Source organism: Osmerus mordax, chromosome 7, assembly GCF_038355195.1.
Source record: "Osmerus mordax isolate fOsmMor3 chromosome 7, fOsmMor3.pri, whole genome shotgun sequence".
NCBI classification, from domain to species: domain Eukaryota; kingdom Metazoa; phylum Chordata; class Actinopteri; order Osmeriformes; family Osmeridae; genus Osmerus; species Osmerus mordax.
The window spans coordinates 10752667-10777124 of record NC_090056.1 but is presented as its reverse complement, the minus strand read 5'-3'; the positions used below and the strand labels follow the sequence as shown (position 1 = coordinate 10777124).

Genomic DNA, 24458 nt, shown 5'->3' with positions numbered 1-24458 from the left:
CCTTTTAGCCTCGATTCCTCTAACCCAGTCCACTTCTCACAGTCCACACAAAGAAGGTGTTGCCAAGCCATATCTCAGTCTGTGCCTTCAGTGCAGGTCTCTAACTGGCGCCTTGACTGGTGGCCTGTGTGTGCCTCGCTGCTGCAGGTGCCAAGTCCATTGTAAATGCACACACCCACCCACACAGGGAGACTGGTGCAGTGCCATGGCCAAAAGCCAAGCCTAATTTGCTGGATGGAGGGGGTTGGAGTGTACATCTCGCAGTGTAGGGGATATAATGACACCCCTCCAATGGTCACAGAGTGGGAGGGGGAGGGGGAGTGGTGGCTGGTGGGCAGACGGGTGGGTGGTGGGAGCAGGGGCACTGAGGCTGGCATTGTGGTAGGGCTGAGGACTCTGAAAAGGGCCTTTGTCAAGCAGGCATCAAATTAGCCAGGATGAGGAGGGACCGAGCAAGTGAGAGGTAGTAGAGAGGATGGGGGGGAACGATAGAGAAAGAGAAAATCCGTTAGAGAAGCTGAATGGTCTAATGACGGTAAACAAGCCGCAGTTTTTGTCTGTGTGGCTTTCTAGGACAGATTGGTAAACCTGATTAGTCAGGGGGAGATTTTGGTTCAAACTCTCCTCACTTACTCAGTCATGGGATTCTGTGGACAATTGGGCTGTAAGTGTAGTAAGAGGTGGAGGACTGTCACTCCTTTCGGTCTTAAACTAAGGGGCTCAGATGTGGTCAGTGTGTCGGTGTCACATAAAGACAGGGTCATAGACTTGTCATTCTGTTTCTGATTTCAGATCCACAAACGAAAATATCTTAAAGGCTACTACTGCCTTTACCTTCTCTGTAGCTCCCCCACATTGGCTGCATGCTGTAGGTCTAGTACCCTAACAGTCATTCAGCCTATAAAACCGTCTACAGTCTCTTGAGGTTATAGACACCCAGCAAATTGGCACTGGTACTGGGCAGAATGATCGCCTTAGGCAGCCATAAGCATGTTTCAGTAGAAATGTGTGCACAACAGGATTAACGCCTCACAATGGGCCTGTAACATAGTGAAGCGGCATGCCATAATGGGCGTGACTCCATTAAACTCCTCTCTTGTCATAAACCCAATCTGAGGTGGCTCTTTTTCCATGGCAGAATGAGAATTCTCATGGGCAGATTATCAGACTGTGAATGCACCCTCTGTTTGACAATGATCTGCTTTAGCAATGTGCAATCTTTACGCATGTTGTTTAGCCTGCAAACATCCCTTCATTTGGTTTGTAGTGGTAGTATTTGTAGTCTTTTGCACGGGAGGCCGAGGGACTGAAAGATGAAAAGACAGACCATGCTCTGTTCATCTTTAATATTGCCTGACAGGAGCCAAAGATAATAAACGTCTGACAAACCCATGGAGTAGGGGTGTCAGCTATGCTATTGTCTCCTCTATCTGGAATGATCACTTCCTGTATTGTAGGAAAGAGGGAAGGGCGGAGTTGGAGACCGAGAAGAGAGGGATGGAAGGTATTATTATTAATATTATTATTAAGGGTATTCTAATTCAAATAAAATAAGTGTCAAGGGATAGATGTAGAGAGATGAGAACATAAAGGAGGAGAGAAACCTTGATATTAAAGTAGGATAGAGGTAAATAAAAACACTGGGTCTGTAATGAGAATGAAAGAGAGACAGGAAAGAGAAAAACCAAGTAAAGGGGGATGTTAGGACAACAGGAAATAGGAAATAGGACAAGAGTATTATAGGACAACAGCTCTAGCTTCAATCTGTTACCTCTGACCTTGTGGTCTAGGATGTGTTGACAGCAGCCTTTCTGTCAACCCAGAATTACGGGTGTGAAATCAGGGGCCTTAAACCATCCAGATGTTCTCTGGGTAATCTGGCCACCCCGTCCTACCTCACCACTCCCCTCCCCCACAGCCAGAACCATGGATTTTTTTTAGCACTTAAGAGCATGCATCTCTTGATTATCTTTAACCTATCAGGCCTAATGAGGTTTGTCTTTTTGTATGTGATTTAGAGGACAGACTCAGACTCAATTGTGCCACAAGCATTTAAGCCCTGGTCCCCTAACACCAAAGTGGTGTTTCCGCCTGGATCGATGAGTTGATTGTGAGTCTACAGCAGTCAGGCATGCGCCCACACAGACACACACAGACATACACACACACAGATAAATTTTACCCTGACAGAAATACACTAACGCAGAAGTATGCTCTTGTGTACAGTTTCCAGAAAGCTCTCATGCAAATATGACCTCTGGACACACTCATTGAACTCATTAATATTTATGTGCATGCATGCACATCTTTTCCCCCAAGGCTTATCCACAAACACGGACACACAGCCTGATCTAACTTCACACATGAAGTGAAGTTAGATTCAAATAAGTAGCCCACATGATAGAAGAGGAATTTCATTCTCTTTCTTTGAGTTGTAAGTGTTGTATTTAGCCCTGTACATGACCTTGAGGATCATCAAGGACCACACCACACACCATAATGGTGTGTGGAAGGTTTTGCTATAGAGTGGAAATTGCTTGCAGTAAGAAGAATAATGGACTATTTATTTTCCCTCATTCAGGCAGTAGATGGTGGATTGTCAGTGCTTCCCCATGTCTATTTCCACTGCTTCTCTGCTTGCTCTGCTCTGTGAATGGATAGTGGGGGTTGTATGTTTGATTCTCTCTCTGAGGTAATCCTGGTCTGTGCTGGGCTGAATCTGGTTTAACAGAGGCTGACATGACCTTGGCTCAGCCAGGCTCATCCTTAGGGCATCATCCATGTGCCTCCTCGGCTCTCGAGGTGTCTGAGCAGCACAGCTCAGCACTGTGTCACACCCGGACATTCCTTGTGATAAGTCTAATATGGCTAATGTTTCAACCTGGAGGAATAATTCTGCCATGACCGTTCAATACTTACCGTGTTCCACACACATCTTCTAAAGGCTTGCGACACACAGAGATGAGGGAGGGGGGGTTGCGAGCGAGTCAATGCAAGAGTGAAGGCGCAGTAGAGGGAGCGAAATGAAGGTCAGCGGAGCAGGAGGAAAAAAAGAGAAAAGGAGAGAGTGAAGTGGAGAGAGTTAAATTGAGCTGGCAGTTCTATCATATCATAATCCTGTCTTTTGCCATCTCGGAATTGCTACTGTACTTTCCGGGGAAGGCAATGTAAAGGTAGTAAAATGATTTTTACAGAAATACACACCTGATCATCTTTAGTATTTAGACCAATCCCAGCCTACAGAACCTTATTAAAGCAACTTAACCTACAGTTGTGATAAGCCCTAACATGGTAACTTACTGAGTTACAGTTATTTTCAAATGCAGCAAAGTGAGAAGCTCAAACATTGAGAAATGTCAAGCTTTGCCGAGAGGTAAGCTGGAAAAGACCCGGAATGCTGTCAAAGGCAGTTTGAGCAGTGAAAGAGGAGCTTTAGAGGCAGGGAAAGATGTGTTCTTCACACAGTAGGACTGAATCAGCTCTGTCATTGAGAGTACAGGACTGTCTCTCTGACCCCTGAAATCCACTGAGCCAGTATTTCCATGTCCTGTTGAAGAGCACAGAATCCCCCACAGTGAGTGAATTATAGCACTGTAAAGGGCTTTTCAAAAATACTCACACACGAGCCTCCTACAGTACACACACACACACACACACACACACACACTACAAGGCCTATATATTCACTCATTCAAACACACAGCACACTTAATAGATATCCTTAGAACTGTGTGACTGTCCTCAAACATCATGTTCTAACACCCACTGGCATACATTCTCCTGGGTCAGGTGTAGAGTGTGTGTGTGTGTGAGTTGGACAGACAGCTGAGGGAAGACACAGCTGGGGTGTGCCTTGGTGTGGCCCTGTAGTGACAGCAGGACCACAGGGCTCTGAATGCTAATGAAGGACCTCACTTTAATGGCGGCTCATCTAACATCCCTCAAGACTCGCCACACACTACGACAAACACCCCCTGGGGAGGCCTCGTGTCTGAGTAAATGTTATTAACATTTTACCCAGGCACGACACCCTCTCTGAGTAAATACAGGTTACCTTTTCTGTCAGGCAGCAAGCCAGACACCCCTCCCCCGCTACAACAGCCTCCGTATGGCCCGTAGGGGTAGAGGAGAACAGGGTGGAAGGTCAAAACCCTAGTTTGCATTCTAATCAGGTTGCAGGGGTCTGTATTCAGTTAGGCCAAACAGCACGGAACCCCCAGCTGAGACACATGACCCAGGGCAGGAGAAGAAAGGTCTGACAGACTGTCTCGCTGTCCACTATATGAGGTATCACCAGAGGAAACACTGTAAATCAGTTTATAGACCATTAGGTGTCTTGATTTATCTATTACTTGAACCTGCCTCCCTCCTGCTCTCTCCAGCTGGTGTGATCCCAGTGTCTGTATAATAGGCCCATTGGAAAGATCAGTACGGTAAACTCATTCATTATTCATCAATGCACCAACATTTGGATTCACACACTGGCTGAGGCAGCAGTGACAGCACCCGGCCCCACCCCCACTAGGCATGCGCACTTCCTCATGCATAGTTAGCCTTCACATGCCAGCCTCAATCCGGTGCTGTGCTCCATAATTAATTATTACACAGAGCTAATGAGCTACATGTACTGTCCATCACTAGGGATTCAGCCACGTTCCAAAGCCTCAGCTATCAGAGAGACACATCCCCTCGCTGTTTTAATGAACGGCAAACGAAGCTAACGTCTGCATAGAGACCAATAACGTACAGAGGAACACAGACAAATTGGTTCATTAAATCTCATGTGTCATTGTATATGTTGTTTCGGAGTTTAGTTTAGGCCTGTAGACTAAGGTGAAGGGTCCTATCCTCAAAACGTAGGTAAAGGATATCATGTGGTCCTGCCGAAGCAAGGATTACATCATGGTCAAAGAAGAAAGGGGAGGGGCCAGATGGTCGGGGGTTGGGATACTAACTAGCCCTCTGTCATCATGTTAGCCTTGCCAGTTCTGGAGAGGCACAGGCACACAAGCCTGATACTCACTGTCATGTTACTGCATGCACACACAAAGTGACTGTGACACGTGCACACACACACTCAACACCTGTTCACTGAGAGATAATGACTGGAGTGACGTACACTGTGTGTTAAATGACGCCTTCGTCACCACTGCGCTGTCACCTGAAAGGATTAAAGACCATATGTCACGCGAGATGGTCCCAGAGACTTAAACATACACACACGTTACATAAATAGCCGACAGCAGATCTGAAAAGACAGACAGAGATCCGATCGCATACATTACCCATGTCATCTATACACACACACACACACACAGACACACACTTCTTTAGTGTATCGCATTACTGCTGAGCTTTTATCTGGCCTACCCTTCAGAGCCGCTGGCTAAGATGTCCATCGACTACTCTCCTGTGGGACTCTTGGGTTTCCTGTCAGAAGAAGGGGAACAGAGGAAGGTTGAGGTGGGGGGGGGGGGGGGGGGGCAGGGAGCTAGAGAACGGGGAGGTGGAGGAGGCTGTGAGGATACAGGCTGGCTGCTCTGCAGGCTTTATCTGATCTCTGGCTACGTGCCGGTCTGCCTGTGTGTGGAGGAGGGGTGGGTGCCAATCTCCTCTGTTAGCTCACTTCTCTCCTCTCTTCTATATTTGATGAATGGAGCCACTCCTTGGATGGAAGTAGCTTCACTCAGCTCTGTGTGTATTACCTCTTCTTCAGTACAGCACCACAGCATCTGTAGTGCTGTAGCGCTTGCTAGCGTCTGCCTATCCAGCGCAGCGTACCACAAGGTTATTGGGTTGGTCGTGTCAATACTCCCGCTACATTCAATAATGAGTTGGCGCCAACTCACCAAATGAGCCTCTCTTGTGTGGATAAGCGCTTCCTGTGTGTGAAGTAGGTTGTGTTGAATTAGCCTCTCAGTCTCTGAGCTTTTCGTCACTCACCATCTGGGAGATAAGCGTGCTCCTCTCCCCATGGTGCTCATCAGAGCTGGCAGCCAGCACCCCGTGGCCCACGGCCCATAGTCACCTGGAGCCTGGTCACATCCGGCCACACACACACAGAGCCAGATGGGGACACACGCCTATGCCAAAAGGAAGCTTTACCCTACTGTACTAACACTCCCTGACTCAAGCACATCCGATCAGTCAACCTCTCTCGTGAAGTTGATTTCAGGTCCACTAACAGCCGTGCTCCCCCTTGTCGTGCCCTGCAGAACAGCCAGGTGGTTGAGCTGCAGAGGAGTCGGCTGCGTGATGACATCAAGGAGTATAAGTTCCGGGAGGCTCGCCTTCTGCAGGACTACAGCGAGCTGGAGGAAGAGAACATCTCCCTGCAGAAACAGGTCTCCGTGCTCAAGCAGACTCAGGTGAGAGACAGACCCGACCCCAGCGCAATCACAAGCGTTCAGGATCACCTCGTGACGGGATTTCCTTCTATCCTAGAGAATGTGTGAATGTAAAACTAAATGATGGGGGGATGGGAAGATGGATGGGAGGAACGCAGCCCAACCCCCCCCCCCCCTTCAATTAGCTCCATTTAGCTGAATCAGTTCATTAGAGCTATTTAACCCTATACTGGTCCTCCAAGCCCTCAAGGCTTTGTCTGTCATCTGGACACACCACAGTTATTAGCCTGTGTCCCACCCTAACCCCCATCCAAGAAACATGGAATATGCTGATTTAATTAGATAAGAAAAACCACGCTCAGATTGAATAAAGAGATTATGTCTGGCACCCTGGGAAATATACTGTCTGATTTTAAACCAGTTTAATGGTTGAGTTTCAGTTAATCCTGACCCCTAGCTACCAAAACACAGCCTATACAAAGCAGATAGCTGGATTTAATTCACACCAAACAGAAATACAACAAGCTTCTCTACTCCCCAAATTATAAAAGTCGCTGAGTCTCCGAAATTCCTTTAAATTTGTCTAAATCTAAGTGTAAAGCCCCCCAAATCCCTCCACATCTGGGGATAAAGGGGACTTTTATTTTATAAATTAGAAACAAAGAAATCGGATTATTTAACTTTGTTATGCGGATATATAGAGCAAGAAATGGTAAATCGAATTAGATGAAATGCAAATAATTGCTTATAAATGATTTAAAGGATTCAGATTTAGATTAAAGTATGGCCTGGTATGAAAGTATGAAAGAATGTACATTTTTTGCATATACCCCAGTCCCATAAAATCATTTTAACTGACATATTTCTCATCCCAGGTGGAATTTGAGGGTCTGAAGCACGAGATTCGACGTCTGGAGGAAGACACCCAGTTCTTGAACAGTCAGCTGGAGGACGCCATCCGCCTGAAGGAGATAGCAGAGCGCCAGCTAGGCGAGGCGCTGGAGACCATCAAGACTGAGCGTGAACATAAGGCAGCCCTGAGGAAAGAGCTCTCCCACTACATGAGCATAGGAGACTCCATGTACCACAGGTACAGTCAGTCTGCAACAGAAACACTCCATGGGTGTTTTCAGTTGAGGTTTTTCATGTTTTCGGTTTGTATTGGTCTGATGTATTCTCCTCTACCTTCTTCTAATGTCGTTCTGCAGCCCCCTCAGCATCTCCCTCGACGGTCTCAAGTTCAGCGATGACGCGGGTACAGAACCCAACAACGACGAGGCTCTCCAAGGTTACGAGAATGGCTTCAGCAAGCTGGCTAACGCCATCATGGAGGACAACCGTTCATCCACACCCAAGAAGGGCGACGTGTTCCGCCCTGCCCCCAGCCTTGTGGACGACCTGCTTAGTGAACTCAACATCTCGGAGATTCAGAAGCTTAAACAACAGCTGTTGCAGGTAGGCACTTTAGCTGTGTGGCACCTGCAGTCCAGTAAACTACTGGACTTGTGTGTACATCCCTCATCATGTCACATAGGTGACAGAGATGAATATAACCTCTTGGATCTATTGATCCCGGATCCCAGACTGATTATCAAAGAAGACAGGAATGGGCTCAAAGTCCTGACAAAGAGCTTCAACACTATTGTATGTAAATGAGGTGCAGCATGAGAGCCCCAGTATTATTACACATCAGTCAATGTGAAGGAGAACCTCAGGACAGGGTTTTTTTTCTTCATTTGGAAGCCTAATCAATCTCATAGTAATGCACCGGTCCTGACAGGCCACAAGAAAATCAATATCCTCGCCAGTACCTAAACCAAAAGCAATAAAACACCATGACAATAGGCTATATTTACAATAGGGTTGAGCCTACATTAGTTGCATCAACAATGAAACAGAACTAGGAGCTTTATCAGGAGATTACCATTCCACCATTGGAATGTGCAGCCAGTCAGCATGTGTCAGAGCAAGGTGGTCCACAGGGGAGTTCTTTTAAGACACCTGAACCAGGCTGCGGGTCTTAATCCTGTCAGAGAGGGGTTGATCCTGAGAGACACACCCTGCAGACAGCAGCAGGATGTGAAGGCGCTGGGGCAGTGACTCCTCCAAAGGACCTGCCACCTGTCTGAAAAGGAACCCATGCCGGAAACGTCGTCATGGTCGCCAGTCTGGACTGGATACCTGTGGGGCAGGAATGTGTTTAGGGTTTAGGACCTCCTACTGCTACTCCAATCACATTGCTGTTTTCCTATTGTTCCTGTGTGACTCCGGGGTTACCATAGGGCTGCCCTGGTATGAGCATTATCACGAGTGTTGAGATATCACTGACATGGGGATGATGGGTCTTGAAGGTAGCAGCAGGAGAGGAGAGGCCTCAGTCTCAGTGTTGAGCACTGGCCAGACCAGAGTCACCAGCCCCCTGAGTCCTCCTGCCAGGAAGGTCATTCCACAGATGCCTGGCATGACCCCCCGATATCTTTCTCCCTCTCCCTGTTCTATCGATCTATCAGACAGTATTGAATTCCAGACCTCGCAAGACATCCCCACTCCTCCACTGCAGTACCAGCTCTGTGCAATCAGATCCAACACGGCCATCAAAGAAGTACAGCCATGTACAGTGATGCGTGTTGGTTGACCTTTAACGCAGTAGGCTCTGTGGCTCATGGGCCTTGTGCACATTTAGGTCACGTCAGTCTGCATTAGAGACTGTCAGATGAAGCCCAGCTGGAAGGGAGGAGGCATCTTCAGCATGGCCAACATCCTCAGTTAGATCATTCCATTACAAGACTCTGCTCAAGATGGGCTTCACCAAGACTTCTGTCAAGGTTTTAAGTCAACAGCTTGATGTGGGGATGGAGGGAGTATTACACTACTTTAAATGCACTCTCCCATGATATTTAAATGTGTATCTACATTTCAAATATTCATACATGGTTGATGGTATGCTAAAATATGTCAAAAAATTAGAGAATCCTGGTCTCTGTATGTCGAGGTTTATATGAATCAGACCATTTCCTCTTTTTGAGTCCTGTCATCCAGGCATATTCGTCAGTGTAAATAATGAATGAGGGGGAACAGGACTGTGATACTCATCTATTATTCACACTCCTGAAATAGTTCTGTGCTGAGGCCTGCACAACACTGTGGTAACCCCACACTGTGTGTGTGTGTGTGTGTGTGTGTGTGTGTGTGTGTGTGTGTGTGTGTCCGTGCGTGTGCATGCGTTAGCTGAACCCACTCCAGACTTTTCAAGGTCACCTCGACCCTATTTTGGCAGTTCCTTCTACTGGTGCTGGGACTGGTTTAGTAGGCCGGATCATATCCCAGCTCTCTTACTGGGTTACTACATGACAGATGATCCCCTCCATTCTCAGAAGATGTAATCTATGATATTGAAAAACTAATCTGCTACATCCCTCTTAATCTGCCTATGATTATTATAAGAAACACCAAATGATTACTCCACCACCACTCTATACAGCAATCATTAATCACTGTCTCTCTTTTTCTCTTTCTCTCCCTCTCTCTCCCTCTGTCTCTGCAGATGGAGCGAGAGAAGGTGTCCCTGCTCTCCACCCTGCAGGACTCCCAGAAGCAGCTGGAACAGGCTCATGGCGCTCTGTCAGAGCACCAGGAGAAGGTCAACCGGCTCACCGAGAACCTCAGCGCCATGCGCAAGCTCCAGGCCAGCAAGGAGCGCCAGTCAGCCCTGGACAACGAGAAGGAACGCGACAGCCACGAGGACGGAGACTACTACGAGGTGGACATCAACGGGCCCGAGATCCTGGAGTGCAAGTACAAGGTAAAGGAACCACAACACCAGAGAGAATCCGCTCAGAAACTGTACTTTACTCACTGGTGCTAATTCCGTTAATGCCTGGATAGCCCTGCCGTCAGTACCTAACCGAGAAGCGTGTTGGTGGTAGGTGGCGGTGTCTGAGGCGGGCGAGCTGAAGGAGGAGCTGAAAACCCTGAAGGCCGAGTACCACTCCTGCCAGTCCCGCTTCGAAGAGGAGCGCGTGCGCCTGGAGGGTGACGTCACCACGCTGGGTGACAAGCTGGCCTCTCTGGAGAAGACGAGCCACGTGGACAGAGAGGAGAAGGCCAGGCTGGAGAAGGAGCTGCGCAAGGTCAGGAACTCTGCTGTTTTAACGTCCATTAGCAAAGATGATTACTCTCCTGGTATTGATAAGGATGTCGATCGATGGTGTGTGTAACTGCAGTCTAACTTACTACAACCAGGCAAGGGGACAGTAATGTCATTGGATGAATATTGGAGGGTATGTCTCTTGAACTCAAATCTCCTTTCCTCTCCGTCTTCCTTCATGGGGCTGCAGGTGAGCGACGTGGCGGGCGAGTCGCAGGGCAGCCTGAGCGTGGCGCAGGACGAGCTGGTGACCTTCAGCGAGGAGCTGGCCACCCTCTACAACCACGTGTGCATGTGCAACAACGAGACGCCCAACCGCGTCATGCTCGACTTCTACAAGGAGGGAAAGGGCGGGCGCACCAGCCCGGAGGGCCGCGGGCGCCGCTCCCCCATCCTGCTCACCAAGGGCCTGTTCCCCGAGCCCGGGAGGACCGACCCGGGTGACGCCGTGCCCTCCCCGGTGTCCTCGCCCGTGTCCGACCAGCGCCGCGAGCCCATGAACGTCTACAACCTGGTGGCCATCATCCGGGACCAAATCAAGCATCTGCAGCTGGCGGTGGACCGCACCACGGAGCTGTCCCGCCAGCGCGTGGCCTCTCTGGAGCTGGGCACGGTGGCAGACAAAGACAAGGAGGCCTGCATGGAGGAGATCCTCAAGCTCAAGTCCCTGCTCAGCACCAAGAGGGAGCAGATCGCCACCCTGAGGACCGTGCTGAAGGCCAACAAGCAGGTCAGAGGGCGTCATATCTGTCTCTTCTGTGTCTCTTATGTCTGTCTGGCTCGTTAACCGGTTTGAACTTGACCTGTCAATACAGTCTCCTGTCTCGATAGGATTCGTAAACTTGGTGAAGCTTGTTCGGCTGTCTCAGAAAATGCACGGCAGCTAAGATTGATGAGACACACTGGTGTAGGAGCAACTGCCTTGAATGCTAGCGGCTCAGTTTGTGTGATAGTGTTGACAGAGTTAGTTGAAACACACACTCATAACCCCAGACTTGTGCCTATGCATGCGTGTGTTTCCAGCTGCTAGTGTCAGTTCTTTGAAGAGGGTGTGTGGTTTCACAGCACCTGGTCAACAGAACGGAGTCTGTGTCTAATAAATGACCACACCTGTACCTGTAAAAGCCAGCTCTCTGATGCTAGGGTCCAGCCAGGGTTTTCCACAGGTCATTAACTAGATAGTTTAATGACATACACATGGGAAAATGCACACCCCTACCCCATGAGAGATTGGTCTGACCCATGGTTCGTGGTCCCCCCCTGCAGACAGCCGAGGTGGCTCTGGCCAACCTGAAGAGCAAGTATGAGAACGAGAAGGCCATGGTGACTGAGACCATGATGAAGCTGAGGAACGAGCTCAAGGCCCTGAAGGAGGACGCCGCCACCTTCTCCTCTCTCCGGGCCATGTTCGCCACACGGTAAGAACGCGTCAGTACTGTCTGAAGACACGTCAACATCTAACACACGAGCACCAATTGGAATGGGGCACCGGCACTATGTTTAACCTGCAGCAGTTGTCATAACACGCTGTACACAACTGCTGCTGGCCCACCCACTCAAAGCCACCATGCCATCATGAGGGACAACAATAGCACTAGAGACTTAGTGCCCAACTGCCCAATTGTTAAGATCGTAATAAGACCACACACATAACAACAAGGTGTAGACCACAGTAAATCTATTTTAACCACCACAATGTAATCCATATTTACCATATAGTGTAGTTGATTTGACCCTAATGTGAGGCAGGTTCATGTTTTTCTCTTTTAGTCTGGGCCAGTAGAGCATGGCTCCTGTTGTTTCTGACCATATGACTCACATATAATCACTATAATCTCTGTGTCATAAACTTGTGGTTTAAACAGTGTTTTGAGCAGTGACTTCACGATATCAGATGGGGGTCTGTGTGTTACTCCCTCACCGCCCACTAAGCCTCCTGATTCCTATAAGAAGCAGGCCAAAGGTTTTCTCTCTAATCTCCTCCTAGTCCTAGTCCAGATTACGCCCTTCACCGCACACTGCACAGCAGCCTCAGCACTGTCGCAGGTTATGCGTTCTGTGTAGAGAAATAGAAACAGATGTAGAGACTGTCACTTTGTGTTTTAAAGTGATGTTTATATGTATGTACAGGAGGGTCTATAAAGCAGCTTGGCCCATGAACCTCCTTGGTGCAGATGGCCGGTGCTCTGATAGGTCTTTGTTTTTAAGACTCCTCTACTTACCGTAAAGCTCCAGCTGTGCTGAGGACAGGGAGGGAAGAGAGAGAGAGAGAGAGAGAGAGAGAGAGAGAGAGAGAGAGAGAGAGAGAGAGAGAGAGAGAGAGAGAGAGAGAGAGAGAGAGAGAGAGAGAGAGAGAGAGAGAGAGAGAGAGAGAGAGAGAGAGAGAGAGAGAGAGAGAGAGAGAGAGAGAGAGAGAGAGAGAGAGAGAGAGAGAGAGAGAGAGAGAGAGAGAGAGAGAGAGAGAGAGAGAGAGAGAGAGAGAGAGAGAGAGAGAGAGAGAGAGAGAGAGAGGAGAGAGAGAGAGAGAGAGAGAGAGAGAGAGAGAGAGAGAGAGAGAGAGAGAGAGAGAGAGAGAGAGAGAGAGAGAGAGAGAGAGAGAGAGAGAGAGAGAGAGAGAGAGAGAGAGAGAGAGAGAGAGAGAGAGAGAGAGAGAGAGAGAGTAGTGTATACCCTCCATCTTAACCATGGAGAAATGGAATCCTGTACCTATGCTCCCAGTCCATTTGCTGCTGCGTAGGTCCATATACCTGCTGTAGCCAATCAATTAGCCACGGCAGAGGAGACTGGGCGGGGGAGGAAATATGAGAGGGAGGTTATGATGTCAAAAGGATTTGGTGCAGTGCAGAGCCAAATGAACGGATGCTGTGGGTGGCAAGCAGTCCCTCAGAGGACACGGGGAACAAATCAGCTCTCACTTCAAGGAAGCCATTTTATGAACTACTGATATTGTTCTCAGAATAGCATCACGTGGCTTTCCTGCCAACAGCTCTTGATGAGGTTATTATCTGTAATTGTGTTGGATTAGATAGTGTCAGGGACATGTATCTCCCTTGACTCTCCTGAGACTCCAAAGATGCTGAAAACTGCCCTTCACAGCCTGCCTTCTTTAGAGCGCTTCAACTGCCTCTTGCTAACTCCAAATACAGTAGGGTGTTACTGTGGCTATGTGGCCACAGTAGTGGTCCATACAATAAGGTGTCATGAATGGACGTTATATAATTCTGCAATTTCGGTACAACTCCTCCAGTGTGCCCTGAAGATCCTCCGACTCACACCAGCCTGCCGCAGCTTAGGGTAGTGGGCTGTTTATGGAACTATGTATAGCCGGTTTATTGGTATGCAAATTGGAGCCTCCATGGAGTGGTGTTTTGGGCAGGGGAATGAGGAGGAGAGCCTCTTTGAGAGGCTCTGAGAGGCAGGAGGACCTGACTGACCGACGTTTCCCACACTCCCCCCCAACCCTCCCCCCCCTCCTCTCCCCACTTCCTCCTCACAGCCAAACACCAGGCCCTCCGGCCCAGGGAGAGAAAGAGGGATGAGGGGGGGAGCCTTTCATTTCAGCCCCTCTACAGGAGCTTAATTTGAGAATCTTTCTCATGGTAATTCTAACTTTGACAAAGTCTGTCAAACTGAGGTAGATCTCTGAGACACGGCAGACCGCCTTCGTTACAAATGTGTGGCGAGTGAGTGATGAGGAGAGAAAAAATGAAGTGAACTTGGTGGGAGGGTGGGAGTCTTTGTGTTAACCCTTTGTGTGTTCACACATTGACAACATGCGTAATGCCCAGATCTGTTTATCTTTTATGTTTTTAGCACTTAAGAGAATATCTTTCTCTCTGCCTGAGCACGTAAAGTGAATTCTGTAGTTTTATGTTAAGTGTGTGTGTGTGTGTGTTTCTGTGTGTTTCTGAGTGTGTGTATGTGAGAGAGTATGTGTGCGTGTCTGTGTTTCCAGCTGCAGTCTCTGGTGTCATGTTAACAGTGAGCCTCTTGCCCTTGCATTCCTAAGACATGCCTCGGCATGTCTGCTCTCCCACAATACATGATCAACCCACAGATCAAGTCCAGTCAGACGTTTCCCACCTTCCCGGCTCTGGTGTGCGTCTGTGTGTGCGTCTGTGTGTGCGTCTGTGTGTGTTCGTATGTCTGTGTGTTCGTGTCCTCCTGACCTGTGGGTACTGTAGATCATCTGAGACTCCGAGCCCCTGTTTCTCACTTGCCTAAATGGGGCGACTGTTCACCACAAAAGGCCAGCCGGCCCCCGTCCATCCTCCAGCATTGTGGCCCTGCACCCCTTTTTATCACTTTGGAGACAAGAAGGCCTCCATTGTGTTCTCCAAGTCCCCAGAATACATTCCCTCTTTTTTCCCGGGAAAAAACCCACGCCCTCTCACCCCCCCAGTGTGACAGAGCCATCTTATAGGGCGCTATGCCCCCTGCGAAGCCCCCCGATCTCACACTGGGTCTAATGAAGCAGTGCTGATCCCCATTGTCTGGGTGTGTGTCTCACGGGTAATCAGACTGCACACACAGGCAGGGGCCGTGGTTGATGTGTGTGGTTGTTGATGGTGGTGGTGGTGTTGGGGTGGGAGACGGGGCAGAATTCATATGGAAGAACCGCGGTGTGCACCTTTAATGAAGCCCCAAGCATCCCCAGAAACACGCCAAAACACTATCTAATCAACCACATTCCTCAGTGACCAATGAGATGACGTCGAGCGTAACTTCTAGGCATTATTGTTTTCACCGCCTGAATCGCAACAGACAAAAATGATGTAGTGCCTCGGTTTTGTCTGCCACAATTAACAGGTGGAACTCAACAACATACACAGGGCGTTAGCAGATTGGGTGTAATTATATCCAGGGTGTGTTCGAACCCTGCAGGCAGGAATGTGGAGTGTTGTGAGGTTCCAGGCTGTGGGTCTTACACCAGCGAACAGCAGGAGAACGTAGGACTGTCTGATGCACCACTCCTTCTGTTGAGGTGTGACAGCCAGTCATCACTGAGGTATGTCACTGCTGTGTCAGCACCAAGGGAGGAATGAAGAGGGGAGGGTAGCGGGAGGGAGGGAGGGAGGGAGGCAGGGAGTGACAGCCCTTAGCAGAGATAGCGTTGTGGAAGAACGGAGACATGCGTGCCAGGGAGATGGGAGGATGGAAAGATAGAGCGAAGAAGATGGCAGGAGGTAGATAATAGAGGTGGAGGGGTGGAGGAGAAAGGCACAGGGCGGCAGATGGAGGAAAGAGATATAGTCTCCTGCCTCTACATTCCGACTGCATGACCTACTTTTTACACCTGCATGGCCTGAACACACACTCGCAGGAGGGAGGCCACACACACGCTGGTGAGGGTCAGTACTGCAGCCCACGCACACAGTACTGCAGCACATTCACACAGTACTGCAGCACACGCACACAGTACTGCAGCACATTCACACAGTACTGCAGCCCACGCACACAGTACTGCAGCACACTCACACAGTACTGCAGCACACTCACACAGTACTGCAGCACACTCACACAGTACTGCAGCCCACGCACTCACACAGTACTGCAGCCCACGCACACAGTACTGCAGCACACTCACACAGTACTGCAGCACACTCACACAGTACTGCAGCCCACGCACACAGTACTGCAGCACACTCACACAGTACTGCAGCACACTCACACAGTACTGCAGCCCACGCACACAGTACTGCAGCACACTCACACAGTACTGCAGCACACTCACACAGTACTGCAGCACACTCACACAGTACTGCAGCCCATTCACACAGTACTGCAGCCCACGCACGCACAGAGTACTGCAGCACACTCACACAGTACTGCAGCACACTCACACAGTACTGCAGCACACTCACACAGTACTGCAGCCCACGCACACAGTACTGCAGCACACTCACACAGTACTGCAGCACACTCACACAGTACTGCAGCACACTCACACAGTACTGCAGCACACTCACACAGTACTGCAGCACACTCACACAGTACTGCAGCACACTCACACAGTACTGCAGCACACTCACACAGTACTGCAGCCCACGCACGCACACAGGTTTCATCACGACAGGAGGGCTACTACTTTGATATCCAGAAAAGAGAGATTAGCAGTGATTGAAAATCAAGCCATATTTAGACTTAACCAGTGCTGCTATCCTAAAATAGCCAGTCAGGCCCCCTCCATTCCACAGATCTTTTTTCTCTATATTTTTTCCATCCCCTCCTCCGCATGCACCTCCCCATCTTCAGCTCCTCAGCCCAGTCCTCGAGTGACACAGGTGGGATGTCCTCGGGGACCGCGGTGTGTGTGATCTATTATTAACCCTGTGCTCGCTACCAAACACTCCTCATATTATCATGCAGGGCCCAACAGAGGACCTGAGAGCAGCGTTCAGATGCCTTGCCCGTTCATGAATGTTAATCAAACCCAAAGGGTATAAGCATCAACCCAACCCTGAGACACGATCAGACTGCCTGCATGATCAGAGCTGTTACTCTCTGAATATATCTGCATACTGTGTTTGGAAATTAACAGTACAAAGTAAGTGAGTCATCAGTAGCTGGTCTGGAAAAGAAGAGTGGACCACTTATGAAGGAAGGGAGGGTAAATGATGAATCGCAGGGTCTCTGAAAGATATACTGACACTCTGTGAGGCTGAAATGAGCTACTATTGTGTCTCAAGATGAGAACATAGAGGGTCTAGGCCAGGGGAATCAGCAGGGCTCTGCTATGAGAGCGCCATCTGGTGGAGAGAAGCAGCACTGAGGAAGTAGGGGAAAGGTCGCAATAATGTGACGGTTTCATAGGGTGAGTCTCTGGGTTGGAATACCATTGACAAGGCCTTAGAAAGAGATGTGAGGCAATATGTGGGATCTGCATGGAAATCCAGGCCACAGTATGGAGAAAACTTCCCTCAACACACCCTGTGCAATCACTATTTTCTGTTTGCTGTGAAGGCAGCCTCTGCCACCTACAGGTTATCCAGTGAAAAGGCAGCTGTTGCTTCCTCTGACCTTCAAGTGTAACTTGAAGGACTCGCTAGATGTGATGAGCATGTGACACTAACGTCGCTCCCTCTCTCCCTCCCTCCCTCCATCCCTCCCTCCCTCCATCCCTCTCTCCTGCAGCTGTGACGAGTACGTCACCCAGCTGGATGAGATGCAGAGGCAGCTGGCAGCAGCCGAGGACGAGAAGAAGACCCTGAACTCCCTGCTGCGCATGGCCATCCAGCAGAAGCTGGCCCTGACCCAGCGCCTGGAGGACCTGGAGTTCGACCACGAGCAGACCCGCCGTGGGGGCACAGCCGGACGGGCCAAAGCCTCGGCCCGTGGCAAGACCGCCAATGGCACCGCCAACAACCCCCACGTAAGTCAGGGTCTCACCTGCTCCAGCTCCGGCCGGCCCGAGTCCAACGCCATGCCCAACGGCATCCTGGGAGGCCCCGTGGTCTTCTGCAGCGAGAAGTACAAGATCTACTGCGACTGAGGCGGCCACCATGTCCGCATTGGACTGCTGTGTACAGAGGGGAGGGGCCAGTGGCCACACCTCCCCTGCCTTAGTGTAAAAGAGCCCCACTTGCTCGCTTAGCTCCCAGGCTAGCCTGCTTGCCTGCTGTGTGTCTAACCTACATTCTGTATGCCCACGGCCTCGCTCACGCCTGCTAGTGTCCATGCTTGGGGAAATGCAGATGTATGTACAGTGTGCACTAGACGTTTGGGACTGTAGTAGACATATATGGCATGTTGATATAAGGGCCTCATTGGCATTGGGTTTTTGTGGATATTATGGGGGTGTCTATTCTTTCCGCTGTCATGGTGCTGTACGTAAAAGGTGGCAACTTTTGTGCTGTGTGTTTTGACCCCTAGGTGTGCTGCCTGGTAACCATGATAGGTTCAGGGCTGGGGACTTGTAAAGAGGGCGTCATTCTGCTAGTCATGTGACTGAAGTAGACGTCCTCTGCTCTTTATGCTCATAGTTGGCGTTGGTGCTCCTTTGATAGAGCCCCTTTTGTCTCTCACTCTTAGTCCTGGCACCCCAGGACTGAGGCCACTCCAGCAACCCGCCCTCTAATCAGGTCACTGATAAATGTTTACATAAACAAGCAAAATAAACAATATGCAAACTCCCCTCTGCTGTTGCTAGGGGAGTCCAGTGTGATTTGCTGGATTTCTAAATGATACTCAACAATCTCCGGCGGGTTGGCTGACGATTTGATGTGTTAAGTGGGACCAGAAGGAGCACCTTTGACCACTGGTGTCTATTTCCTGGATCTTTTGAAGAGGTGATGCTGGTACAGCAACGCCGTAGTCAGTCACATCGCATGGCTTTGCAGCTGAAATGGCCCTCAGCTTTTGAACAGTTCTGTTCGCAGGTGTGTGTACTACAGGGCTCTACATTTTAATGACCATGAGTACATAGATGTTTGCTGAGAAGCTGAAGAGTTATTTCGTGTGAGCCAGCATGTACGGGTTGATTATGTCAGAGCCATATTACAGGAGAAGGACAAGATAAATCGATCTCTGCACCCAAATTAAGTGCACTTCAGCAAAGGTGCCTCAGGTTCTAACTTCTGTTTGAAAAAGCATAAGACACAAATACAATATGTCGTTTTGATCAATGATGGTTTTCTGAAAACAGAAAGATCCTCCAAGAGCACAATTCAAGGCACCTGATCTGGATCAGAAATCAGAAAACTAAACCGATTGACCAACATCAGTCGGCAAAGTGCCTGTCGACCCAAACACTTGATATCTATCGATGTAAAGCCCTGTCTTTGTGTCTGAACTTGATCTAACGCTGACCTCTCCGTCTCTCCCCGTGTCCTGACTCCTCTCCTACTGGGAAGCCTCTTATGAGCTCCTAAGCAAACTGCGGGGATAGGCCAGACGGCTCAAAACCTTGCCCTCGTGTCTCTAACCCGTGTCCTCGTCACGCGGTCGTCATGACGATCTTCTCTCCTTCAGATTGTCAGCAGCGTGTTTCCCCCGCACCACCCCTATCCCTTTAACTAGAGTGAGGGATTGTGGAGAGGAAAAAATCCTCGAAATATTGTCAGGTAACGTTCCTGGAGCGCGTGTGTCATAGAAACCTGCCTGCCTGTGTGTGTGTATCTTAGCCTCGGCACTGAAGTGAGCGACTCTCGTGTATACGTTGATGTTTTTATAAGAAATTGCAAATTGAGGGTCGTTCATTTCTGAGCTGCCACTTGTCGCGTGCAAGAGGACAAACCAATGTACTGTTTTAGTATCCCAAAAAAGCTTTAACCCTTGCAAGCTAGCATAGGCAAACAAAAAAATGTGTGGGGCTTCTGTTAGATAAATCCATTTAACACTTGTGGATCATGAACCCATTGTTAGCTTTATGATGCTAAAAGCAGGGTTGATGTGAGGAAATCCTGCAAGATTACTCGAATTATGCTTTTTTTACTACCAGTAATCTCTATACAAAACTATATATTCTTGATATGATGCCATTCAGGTTTTAATCTTGCAGGATGCCCCCTCTCAGATACATAGAGAGGGAGCTGATGTCCTTCAGAAGAAGGACGACCTCTGCTCTCAACCCTGCTTGAGCTTGGCTGCGCTCGCCCTCCGAGGCCTTCACACACCACACAGTATGGCCACAAGGCTATCGCTCACATTAGAGACACCTTACCCAGAGGCGAATCACTCTTCTGTTCTCGTTCAGCGATATAATCTGTTTATATCTGTTATGTGCTGAGTATAGATACTGGGAGTATTGAGAGAGCGGCATGAGATGTGACGCCAGAGAGCCGAGGAAGCTGAGTCAGGCTCCCTGCTGACATCAATACTGGGGAGAAATGAGCTCTAGGGCTTTCTGAGGGATAAACCCTTGGGTGGTTTTGATAAAGACAACCCCTTTTATATGAGGTTTTTGGATTGACTGGTATCTTACCAAGGGACATTGATTCAAATGAGCTGGCCCTCTGCCCAGCTCTCTTGTAAAGCCATGTTCAGTGAGCAGTAGGTCGACTTAACCCCCCAGGATGTGGTTGTGATGAGAGATCCCTCCAGGCAAAACTCCCCTACGCCTCTCTTCTCGAATTTGAAATCAGTGTCTGTTTATCTGGTGTCATCTTAGCATGCCACCTGAATAAACTCTTCCTACCTCCACCCACGTCACCTTTGAGTTAACTCACTCCAATTTCTTATTGGTTAAAGCTGACGCCTGCATGTTAAAACATATCCATTAACCTGCTTGTTATCCTAACTGGGAGATGGTATATACTTTGGGGGTGAAAAGTCATGGTACTTTTGAGTTATTGGCTTCCTGCGCTCTCCAGTCCTCCTAATGCAGTAAACTCTTTCACCCATTCTGGATGACATAGCAGCATCTGACAAAACGTTGACTGTCTCACAATAACTAACAAAGTTGGAACTTTTGTAGTTGCTATGTGCTATGACTAACCATGACTGAATCTCAAAAGTCTGGTATTTCGTCACTCGATTGACCTGCCACTGACCGAGTAAAACAAATCTAAATTGACCAAAATGCTAATGTTGCTCATCTCTTTGTTTTCTCCATTTTGCAGTAATGTTGTTCTGCCAGGATGACGAGGTACCATAACAAGGTTCATCGTCTGACGACGTAGGGCTATAGGCAAATCGGACTTAAGACACCCATTTGAAGACTTAAAAGACCCAATCACATAACCAATTTGATACATCCCTTCAACTGAGTAGACTCTTTGTTGTCTGCGACGTTAATGACTTGGATCACTGTTGACGTCACTTGTGTGGGAATGGTCATCCACATGCTGCTGCTGGAAGCCAATGCTCACAAGCACAGTAAACTCTCCCTCCGTGTGAAATTTGGATCAGAGTTTGCGAGCCGTTCAGTATACCCTCCAATAAGGGGCTAGGGAAGATGGGGTCATTCTTCAATGTAAATCAACAAGCTGTTTTGTCTCTTGTCTTTTTGATTTTAGTTTATTGTTTTATTAACCCGTGCACTTTTATATAGTAAAATAACTTTATTATTAACCTAGGAAAGGTTGGTAGTGCTATGGTTTGTGAGTTACTTAGTCAAGTATTGACCCAGATTAATAGGAATACACTTCCTTCTTATTGGCCTCTGCCCTCAGACAGAGACTAGCTACTCACCTAAAGCCACCACAAACCACAGTCCTACTATTGTGCTTCTGAGAATTTATACACTTGAGTAATCATTCTTCTTTTGTTCTGTTTTTCATATATTTTATTGCATTTATTTTCATATTATGTTACTGGTTACATTTGTTTTGTATGTTCTACTGCCATGTTCTAAACAAAATCCAGGGTGAGCGAATTCTGGGGTTTTAATGAATTTATTATTCCTAGGAATAGTTCAAAATAACACAAAGAAACTTGACAACGCTTTGATTAAATGGTAAGCTGGGCTTGGGGAAACATTTAGTGAATAATGATGTGCTTTTCCTTGCTTCTTACCTGGGCGTTCCACTGAAGAGGGATCACTGGCTCTCAGAATTCTTTACAAGTGCACCAATTAAATTCCAAATTGGAATTGCTTCATTCTCTCTTTGTTTATCGTGCCATATCCTGGTACATCGTTTAGGTTGAAAAGAATCAAGAATCTGAAAGACAAGCCGTCAGTTTGTTTGGAGTAGTTTGGGCCGTGGCTCTCTGTCCTAGCGCCTGTTTTGGGTTTGGTTTGGTTTCTGTCTTTTTTCTGACCAGTAGTGCCTTTCATTGTTTCAAGGGAGAATTTTAGACTAGTATTTTGTGTTTCTTTTATAGGTAAGGAGTTTGGGTTCAAAATGACTGTGAGCAGCAATAAATGCAAAGAGAATACATTTTGCATGCGTGAAATGATGTTTTGAAATTAGCTCCAAAAATCTGTTATTGTATTGAATTCTACAGGTCAGTGATCCCCACAGTAAATTCAGGGGTATTGAGAAACCTTTCTTATTTTATTCAATTTTGGGAACCAAATGAAATCCCTTTGGCCTCCTATTGAACAAAATGCTCAAAACATGAGCAATATGTTGGGGTGGATCAGTGTACATGACGACGTATCTCTAGCTTTGTATGGTGAAGGTAATGTGTTATCTATAGTATTGAAAATGTGCAGAGTGCATTTATCTTTTTATTTTGTTGTTTTTTTATCCTTGAATCTTTTTTACATCAACTTTAAGGCATTGTGATTTCAGGAAACAGAAAACAGATTTGGCATCAACAAGCTTGAATCGTGCCATTACAGCCAATGCTTGCTTGTTGAGGCATAAAAAATACTATTATGGTTGGGAAGCTCAAAAAGTTTATAAAGTGCAATTTAAATGCTGTTTTGTATGGAAAAGAAAAAGTTTTCTGTTTTCTGGAAGCGATAGCATTGTGATAATAAACTAGCCGTGCAAACTTTATATTGTCATACTGTGTTTCAGTATTGGTCCATATGGAACGTTTGATACCTTTATATGAAATAACGACTTCATCTGTACGTTGGTATTTATTTGAATTGTCATGCAGTACTGTATTCTTATCAATAATGTGCATTATGATTAGTGACATATTGATTACAGCTAAATGTCATATGCATGTTTTTCAGTCATGGGACCTTTACACAGAGTAGAAAACAAACATGTAACTTTGAGATGCTAATGTTGGAAAAAGTCAGGAAATTGAGAGGAAAAAAAAGTGTAGTCTAATGTATTACTGCTGAATTTATCCCACAACAAAAGTGTTGTTTGTTTTCCCTAGAGAGATGGTCTGTCTGTGTAAAGGTAGTCATACTGGCTAAACTTAATAAATGTGACTAAAGTCCTAAGGTGTCGTGTGTGTGTTTTTCTAGAGCAGTCATGTAAAGGGTTAAGTGGGTAGTGAGATGCTGCAGGACGTTCCCAGCTGCAGAGCTGCAGAGCAGGAGCTGCAGAGCTGCAGAGCAGGAGCTGCAGAGCTGCAGAGCAGGAGCTGCAGAGCAGGAGCTGCAGAGCTGCAGAGCAGGAGCTGAGGGGCACTGCCCAGCTGGCTGGGAGACTCCATGATCTCACACTAACACAGGAACACGGCTTACACTCCATTTACTTCTGATTCCCTGCCCTTCATTTTCTCTGCTCTAGACTTCTCACCATATCACTCCTCTTACTTTCTCTCTATCCTCCCCCTCTCTCATCACATCGTGTTCACCAGTGTATTAAAGACACACCCACAAAGAGATGAAGCCAATGACTTTTGATCTTTTAATCACTCAGCCACTTCCTGTCCAATATTTGGAGGAATAATGCCAATAGCTCCATGCTCCTTCCAGTATCACAGAATCTGCTGAGAGAACAGGACCACAGAACACACAGCTAGCTAGCGACAGAGTTTTCATTTGATAAAGAATGAAGACAAAACTGTACATGATTGGTGTACATGTTTTAGGCTCAAACGTTGTACTTACCCAGCTGAAGTGGATTGTAAAACACAAGCCCCATTCATGCCAGTGTTGTGGGGCATCCCTTGTGGTGCAGTGTGCGTGTGTGCATGAGCGATCATGCACAAAATCAATAAATATGCAATTCATTCACTGAATGCTAAGAACAGGGAGGTCACATATTCTGACGACAGCTATAAAAATAGGTGACCTCATGGGCAAAGACCCAGACCCACCGCATCCCAAGCGCGAAATACAAGATGTTGCGTAAGAGCGTGAGTAATGGTTGAAATGCAAGTCTCACGGTGAATGTGTGACACTTGAGAGCCCTGTTATAGCTAGGTGGTTGTGGTTAGGACTGAAATGAGAGGCAATCTCTGTGGCCAATGGCATTCATGTTGTAGTATTACTTTTAGCCACTTGGTGTCACTATAACATAATCGTGGAGAACCGTACTCACGAGTTGATTGGCAGTAAATTTGTCATGTTAACTTTAACTTAATTAGGTATTTCCCATAAACACTTTGTGTGTACATAAAGAATGTGGCACGTGTGTTTGTTGACTGAGCGTTAATACTCTGTAACG

At 47.7% G+C, this 24458-nt stretch overlaps 1 protein-coding gene across 2 annotated transcripts in view; it reads left to right on the top strand.

The window, feature by feature from the left end:
- LOC136945573 (protein bicaudal D homolog 2-like) overlaps positions 1–23280 on the top strand; it is a 43421-nt gene extending 20141 nt beyond the window's left edge. Inside the window, exons 3-11 of one of the 2 annotated variants that reach the window (XM_067239477.1) lie at positions 6216–6368; positions 7223–7437; positions 7556–7802; positions 9892–10149; positions 10274–10477; positions 10685–11224; positions 11761–11912; positions 17629–17866; positions 21054–23280. In XM_067239477.1, the coding sequence (XP_067095578.1) occupies positions 6216–6368; positions 7223–7437; positions 7556–7802; positions 9892–10149; positions 10274–10477; positions 10685–11224; positions 11761–11912; positions 17629–17866; positions 21054–21056 (2010 nt within the window). In that variant the 3' untranslated portion in view covers positions 21057–23280. Of the gene's footprint in view, positions 1–6215; positions 6369–7222; positions 7438–7555; positions 7803–9891; positions 10150–10273; positions 10478–10684; positions 11225–11760; positions 11913–17628 lie in introns of both variants that reach the window. The other variant, XM_067239476.1, reaches the window with a different exon arrangement.
- Positions 23281–24458: the final 1178 nt, after the last annotated feature.